We start from the raw sequence: 8,484 nt of genomic DNA, 5'->3' as shown, positions 1-8,484 counted from the left end.
CAAAATCAGTACTAGATATAAATATATTGACCAAACTTTGGAGAACTCAAAAATCAGCTTTATAAAGGAAAAGGAAAACAGCCCTACAAAACCTGTGCCTCACCTCATCAGACTTTCAGGAATCTCGAGAAAGATTTTGTGTTGATTTGTCAACATTAAAATGTATAAAAGCCATCCGATCGGCTGGGTGCACACTGGCCCACGCCATAACTTTTTGGTAATGCTAAATGAGGTCTTTTCCTACTTCTCACGTTTTATTTGTAATCTAAACCAGAAACCTGCCTCTAGCCATTCTTTAATTTTATCATAATGACAAGGCGAACTATAACTTACGATAAAGCAAGTAGCAGCATCTCAATGGTTCCACTAAAGAAGACAAAAGTTGATATATTTAAACATAGATTCCTCTGAAGTTCTCTCTGTGTAAAACAGCAAACTTTCGACGTGACGTACTCTCTAGGTCTCGGCACTCATGGGCACTCAGGAGGGAAAGGAACCCTGCTATCAGGTCAGGATTTATAAGCCAAAAGTCAACCATTTTAAAATGATGGAAGAAACCGCATCATCTGGGAATGAAGTCATTGGTGGCCAGGAAGACGAGCCCTTTCTACGACGTAGTGGGCGCAGGAAACACGCTGCTGATGAGTGCAGCCAAGCCTGTGCATCACTGCTGGCGTCCGCCCACAGGAGCGAGGGAGGAAGATTCCGAAGGGCCGAGGTGAAGTGGGTCCGGTGGAGACGCATCGCAAAGACCAGAGAGAGAGTTCTGGAAACGGCTGGATCATCAGATCGATAGACGCGAAGATGACGAAGTTAGGTTGCTTCGTGCAGTTTAAACATTTGTGTGGGGAGTCTTCCCACGTTGCCTTTTATTGACAGCTACAGATCAATGGTAATTTTTGATCATTTTCAGCCTACATAAACCTATTGACCCCATGGCCACCTTTGGAGCACTTCAAGCCGTCAAAAACGATCAGAGGAGCTGGTGTAAAATTGTGATACGGCTGAAGACTCCAGGTAGTTTCACGGGCCGCCAGGAGCAGAGTTGAGAGGTAACAATGTAGTTCAAATTGCCAGCGGAACCTCAACTGGCAGAGTGTTCCAGAGAGTCTCGTCTTTATGTCTCATAAAAGGACATGTCGATTTGTATCCAGACTCTGACCCTTATGCACATAAGTTAAAAAGGAAAGAGAAAGGCTAAGTCTCATTGGAAAGGTTAGACTGAGGGGAATAGATTATTCGCGTTTTTCTTTGTTGAGTCATTCTTTTCATTTGCTACCTGACAAAAGTAATTAGTATACTTCTAGAATTATATAGATAGATAGAGATAGAGATAGAATTATAGACCTTATCTGAATGTGGACATGCAAAGAAAAAAAGACCAAAGGGAAGCTCAGAGGTCAGGATGGAAGAGTGAAGGGAAAGAGCAAGCAAAATACGGACAAAGAAGAGAAAGAAGTCAGCATATTAAATTAAGACAGTGCCATAGGGAAAGGAGAAAGCGGGGGGCACAAGAGCGGAAAGAAGTAAAATTATTCTTAGTGAAGACTTTTACTAGTCAGTGGGACAGAATGCCACGTTTCCCCCAAAAAAAGAAATTGAATCCAAAACATTTAAGATTCATAGTGCTCTAGCAAATATTCTGCATTTAAGGAAAATAACAAGTAATTGAATAAACCAGACGCACCCAATCCACAGAGTGGACTATGTCCAGATTTTACAGCGGGATTCTAAAAGGGTGAACTTCGATATTGGAAATTCATTCTAGAGAGAATAATATACATTATTTCCTAAAATGCTGAAGAATAAACTGCTAATGGTTGTTTTGTCATTTTAAAATTTTCTTTTCTTTTCTTTTCTTTTTTTTAATGTGGACTTTACTAAACATTGACAAAAAGCAAGGCTTTTAATCAGGTTTATTTAAGGGGTGTGTGTGTGCGCGCGTGCGTAGCTCTTCGTAAATAAAAAAATAACACAATAGGGAAACTTGTCTTCAATATAAATTTATGATATAAAAATTCTCCTTTACATTTCCTTTACATTTACAATATGTGATCATTCCTAGTTTTTTTGAGAAGTAGACGAAATTAGGCAAAACAGCTACCGTGACCTCCTTTCATAGGAGCAGACCTCCAAACATTTCTGTGCCAGGCAGGCGTGAACTTCAACTTGAGATCTATCTGCAGGTCTTATTTCTATATTAGATGATGAAGATTTCCAGGCCAGGGCATTTCGAATACTTCTGCTTTGAAGGATCTGCGCTATAAATGTGTATTAAAAGAATCTATAATGAAATCAGTTTTGTTAGTTTTCTAATGGTTGCCGGGAGTGTGCTCCATGACTGAGTGCTGCCTGTTAATCATTAAGCACTCATGTTATCAAAAGTGTTTGATCGTATTGCCATCTAGGGGCTGAATGGAATTCTCAGCTCTGAAATAAACCGTAATTGAGCAGGTGCTGCTATTGACAACATACATATGTTTTTGCTTTATAGTCCACATGCTTTTCATGTTTCTTATGACAAAAAGCTATCTCTAAATGTCCCCCAATAGCCTACCTGTTTTATATATAATCCGTTTGAGGTGATTGCTATTTGCTTTGGAGCTTGTGCTTTTTTGGCATCTATTACTGAATATTCTGAACAAAGAATTTTCCTTTTTTGCATTATTAATCTTGCCGACGTTTGCCCTATTTCCACAGAAAAGGAATCATTTATCAGAAAAGAGTGTTTGTACTCGGGACTTGTAACATCCTCAGATTTAATATTCATTATGGCCATTCTAGTTTTGCGCTATATTTATCTAAACGACCAATCCAGTGTTGTAGAGAAATAAGTTTTAAATATTTATGACTTAACTTTTAATATTTTAAAAAATAGAAATTAACAAAATTTGTTTCAGAGTCTGGTTGCTTAGCAAATGTTTAAATATTAAAAGATTTCAGGAGGTTAGCATGTAATATTATAATGGCATTTATTGAAACAGGAAAATTGACTTTACAAGTTTGTGATTGATAAGTAAAGGAAATTATATTTCTCTGCTTGTGTTTAACACATAATAAGAAACATTAGCACAGTTGAAACTTATAACCAAAAATGTGAGGAAACTGTCTAAAATCATGTCTGTGTATGTTTTGGTTTTATCTAACCAATTTTTTTAGAAAATGGTTCAGTTTGATTTTGCCACCTCGCTTTAGATTTTATTCAAAATGATTGAGATGCCCCCACATTAAGGAGAATTTTCATCCACATAACTTTGTCTGATGCTTTCGAGTGCCCCCTCTCAGACACCCCTTCCTCTTTTCCACCTCACATCCCTCCTTCCGTGCCCACCGAGAAGAGAAGACGATAGCCATATTTCAACATTTAATAAACCCAAGTTGACCCCACACACCATTAGGCATAAATATCATATTAAACCAGTGAAAACTTCCTCATGATCATTCCCATCCACAGGGTATTGTACACAACAGAATGTATCGTGTGTGTGTGCGTGTGTACGTACGTACGTACCTGTACACACATTACAGGTTCACCTGCAGACATAATTCCTATCTGTAAATAGACGTATCCATCCAGCCCAGATGAGGAAAGAGCACCGTGGGCTCATTCAGAACATTAGGATTCTTAGTTCCCGTTAAGTTCTACAAAATATATTACATGATGCTCTCCAAGCAGAAAAAAAAAAAAACTAATTCTGTTACTCTTTTCTTTCAAATCAAGAAAGGCCAAATTCTAGAAGCCTAGCTAACAGTTACTTTTGGTAAATTTCATAGTTTTAGTTATGGTATTTTTAACAATGACGATATTTTCACATTTGTATCAATACTAGACTTCTCTAAGGATATTTGTGCCTTCATAGTCCAGTTGGCATGTTGCTATTGTTGTCTTGTGTTTATTTTATTGCATTTGTAAGACATAAATACACACCAGGAGAATGAGAGGGAGATGAGGGAGATGGGGAGCCTTATGTATAACCAAAGAGCATGGGAATTCACGAAAGAATTAATGTCATTCGGGTTAAATCTCCACTGATGTGCATTGCGAGCCGGATGCAGCACTGACCTCTGAGGCATCATAGATTTTTTTATGTGATACGTCACATCCTTCGGGTTGCGAGGTCTGAAAAGGCAAGGACCCTATCTGATCCACACTTTGTGTGTATGTCTGAAATTATACAACACTAGGTAATATATCCAGGTACCAAGAATAAGAAAAAGCCATGATGTTTTCTTAATCATTAAAAACCGCAGTGACATCAGTGCTGCCATTTCTGATGTGTCTTAGAGAATGACTTTCCAGCCGGTTTCTAGAAGAAAACTAACCTGTTAATTTTCTCACAGGGCACAAGCCATGAAGCCCACCTGTTTGGGTTAGAACCGTTCACGACGTATCGCATCGGTGTTGTGGCCACAAACCAGGCAGGAGAAGTTTCGAGCCCCTGGACTCTAGTTCAGACCCCAGAATCTTCCCCGAGTGGCCTGAGCAACTTTACGGTGGAACAGAAAGAGACCGGCCGGGCCTTGTTTCTGCAGTGGTCAGAGCCTCGGAGGACCAACGGTGTGATTAAGGTAAGGCCTGCGCTGGACATGAAACCATGTCTGGTGCCCTCCAGGTAAACAGATGAGCCCTGGCATGCCAACAGGTCACCGTGGCAAAGCTCCCTTCACAGCCTGTCTAATTCCCCTTGATAGCTCCTCCAGGCACTCATAGATCAGAGAAAAGTAGCTCGCCCGCGTCGTGCTCCCTGTGAACGCAGCACCCGGCTAAGTGCTGTCCCCAGATCACCTCATTTGACGCTCACACCAGCCATGCGAGGTGGGCACACTATACACCTCATGAGCCCTGTGAAGGTTAAGTGACGGCCCGGGCCCACGCTGTGAATGACCGAACTGGGATGCGAAGCCAGGAAATCGCACCAGAGCTGAACTCGCAATGACCGTGTTCTCATGGACCCTGGCATGATCCTGCCTCAGTTGCTTGCTGAAGCCTTGCCGAATCTGCACGTTAAACAGCGTTCCCTAAGCAGAAGCCGGGAAGACCCAGGTGTCTGCCACCTCCCGACCTCCACACGTGGCCGTGAGAAGCAGTCTTGTCCATGTCACGCAGGGATCCCAGGCTTCTCCAGCCTGTGAGCACAGACGAGGCCGCCTTTCCGTCACGAGCCTACGTCGTGATACTGTGGACCACCACCCACATGAAAGGCGGCCCTCGTCTCCCTTTCTGCTGTGCCTCCTCCCCAAGAGTGATGGCGACTCAGCAGTCTGCTACCGCCTCTGCCTCTCAGATCCTGGACCACCCCTCAGACCCTCATCAGCTGCCTTCTAGAGGTCAGGGTTGCAGATTCCTCAGCCTGCACCTTCTGTAGACACTCTGCCTCTCCTTTACTGCTGCCCTCAAAGTGTCAAAGACACCCTCATGAGTTCACAGAAGACTAAGCTGCGACTTTGGATGAAGCTTTTCTGAAAACCCGTGAGGGAGATGGCAGCAGGAGATCACCCACCGCAGGGCGTTCGGACCGTCACTGGAGCGCATAGGCCCAGGCCCATCCACGTGGCCCCCGCAGAGACCTCACACTGCTCGGTACAGTGGCTGCCTCTCTGTGGAAGTCCAGGCCTGGACAAGGAGCAGAAGCAGGCTGCTTTGTACCAGCCTGCCTGTCTGCAATGGAGCCAGACTTGCCCTGCTCTGGGACAGGAGGCTTGAGCCTTAGGGTCCATGGGCTTAAAATCCCAGCCACAGCTCTCAAGTCTCTGTCACGGGACAGTTTCCTCCCTCACACCCACCATCACAGCATCCATCTTTGGGAGCGAGTGTTTTCCGCCCCAGTGTCTGCCTCCTCCTGGTATGGTGGACATTAGGGGCCTCCTTTTACCTCCATTCACATTTCACCACGTATTTATTGAGCTTCTACTAAGTGTCAGGCATTGATTCAGCAGTGAACCAGACAGACAAGGTCCGTGCTGTCACAGTCCTTAATTGTGTGTGTGTGTGTATGCGTACACACATGTGGGAGTACAGAGAAACGAAAAGTCCACAAACAAGAGAATTTCAGAGTGATGAATGCTATAAATAAAGTTAAACGGAATAATGTAATTATGCCCGCTCAGGCTATTTCAGAATGGATGATCATTTGAATTGAGTTGACATTTGAGCTGAGCCCTGAATGACAAGACAGAGTCAGTCATGTGAAGCTATGAGAGCAAAATGTTCCAGACAAAGTGAACAGCAAATGCAGGGCCCGAAGCCAGGAATGAACTTGGTGTCTCCACATGAAGGGAGGAAAGCCAGTGTGGGGGATGCTGGGAGGGGGCGTGACAGCACGGAAGAGCTTGGAGGGGGGCGGCGGGCAGACTGTGGGCTGTGGTGAGGGGTTTGGAATCGATTCTAAGTGCAGCGAAAAATTACCGAAAGATTTAGGCAAAGGAATAGCATGATCACATTGATGCTTTTCAAAATCACTCTGGCTGCTCTGTAGAAAATGAACTCTAAGGAATCCATTAGAGTTTGGAAGCTATTAAAGAATTCAGGATAGAATTGCTGGCGGCCTGAATCAGAGCGGGAGTCGTGAATGGGTTGGAGATCCATTCAGAAGGTGGAGATGACAAGATGTGTTAATGGATTGGATGTGAAACATGAATGACTTCTGGGTTTGGGCCTTGAGTCATTGACTCAAGCTTCAGGTTTCAGGGGGCAAGTTGGCAGTTGGGGATTCAAGTCTAGCACCCCCTTGAGAGTTCTTCACTAAGATAGACATATCTGGAATTGATTAGCAGTCGGGTGGGATTGAAACCCACAAGCCTGGAGGAGATGAGCTGTGGAGAGAATATAATGAGAGATGATGAGAGATGACCCAGCATGGTGGCTCAAACCCTGAGAAGACAAACATCCGGAGGTCGAGAAGAGAGGAGGAACCGTCATAGGAGACCGAGAAGGGGCAAGTGAGGTAGAAGGAAAAGGAGCCGAGTGGGGTGTCTCAAAAGTGAGGCGACAGTACGCCAAAGGCTGCTGAGGAATCAGGTACAGTTAGGGCAGAGACGTGACCTTGGATTGGGAAATGAGGTCATCGTGACCTGACAAGAAGATCAGGTGGCAGAATGGGACACGTGGTTGGGACAGTTGAGGACAGAATGGCAAGTGAGGGAGCGTGGACAGCAACACTGTGAAGACGTATAAACGAGAAAGCAGAGAAGTGGGCAGCGGTCGGGGGCTGTGGTGTCAGGAGGTCTTACTGAGAATCGTTGATGGCTGAGTGCGTTTCAACGCTAATGGAAATGACCCAGGAGAGGGAGACAAATCCGTGATGCGGGAGATGATGAGAAGAATTGCAGGAGTAAAGTCTGTGGAAGGAGGAGAGGGGCTCCAGCGCTTAGGGGGCCTCCAGCTGGGGCAGAGGTACTTCATCCATAGCCAGAGGAAGGCAGGCACATCGTGTAAGTTTAGAGTCACGTGGACCTGGGGGCGATGATGGCACACGAGCATTCCTTCCCGGCAGCTTCTGTTTTCTCAGTCCGGTGTGTTACGTCAGCACTGCTTGTGAGGGAGGGAGGAGCGTGGTTTTGCTTAGTGGAGAAAGGAGAAGATATGAAATAATCACTTTGGGAGATGAGCGAGCAGACATGGTGGGTGGATAGAGTAGGAATGACAAATTGGTAATCGCTTATTAAACATTTATGGTAAGAAAATCACACCAAAATACAATAGTCCAACGTAAATAGATTTCCAGAACTCTAAGCTATGTAATCTTAAGTAACCTTGAAGTATACTGACGTTCCAGTCTGAGGTCAGCTTCCCCAGGAACCAGCTGTGGGAATGTTTCTAACTGGTTCTCCGTCCCAGAGGGTCCTGATATGTGTCCTGTCCCCTCGTGAGAGACACTGTCATAGAGAGTCACTGCACCTGCAAGAATGTCTCATCTCAGGTGCCCTGAAGCAGGAAAAGAGCAGGAAACCACTGTTCAGAGCCATCAACATTCAAGTTAAGCTCCATCACATTTTCCCCAAAGAACAAAAGCTCTACACTTGTACGATGAACATTCGAATGGTTTTCCCCAGAACGAAGAATACCTTGTTCCAGTGGAGTAAGCATTTCTTCCACGGCCTGTGGGGGAAAACAGGGTGGTTCTCCCCATTTTCTAGTCAGCACAGTCTGTGCCTGTATTTTGCGCATCTGCACATGTGCCCACACACAGACACCGTGGCAGCCCTGGCGCCTGGTACAAATGATTAAGCACTGCGATTCCGTCTCCCGGGAAATGCGGTGGGAGGTAGACGGTGCAGTCTGGCCCCAGTTACCCTACTCAGCGTGAGATCGGAAGCGCTTAGCATCTATAAAACGGGATTTGAATGCTGTTCCCTACGTTTAAAAACATAAAAGTAGGAAGAAACTGCATGAGCACTCCTTAAGTCAAAGAATCACGTTCGACAGCCTTAGCTTTTAGATAGATGCCAACATGATATCCACCCTTAAAAAAAAAAAAAAAAAAA

General features: G+C 44.6%; 1 protein-coding gene across 1 annotated transcript in view; it reads left to right on the top strand.

The window, feature by feature from the left end:
• Window positions 1-8,484, top strand: part of USH2A (usherin) — a gene marked incomplete at its 3' end in the record, with an annotated part of 612,524 nt that overhangs the window by 574,568 nt on the left and 29,472 nt on the right. The window contains 3 exon segments of the mRNA XM_011366141.1: window positions 4,342-4,569; window positions 4,693-4,816; window positions 5,028-5,226. Coding sequence (XP_011364443.1) covers window positions 4,342-4,569; window positions 4,693-4,816; window positions 5,028-5,226 — 551 coding nt within the window.

Source organism: Pteropus vampyrus, unplaced genomic scaffold, assembly GCF_000151845.1.
Source record: "Pteropus vampyrus isolate Shadow unplaced genomic scaffold, Pvam_2.0 Scaffold121, whole genome shotgun sequence".
In the NCBI taxonomy this organism is placed as follows: Eukaryota; Metazoa; Chordata; class Mammalia; order Chiroptera; family Pteropodidae; genus Pteropus; species Pteropus vampyrus.
This window is presented reverse-complemented; position numbering and strand designations above follow the sequence as displayed.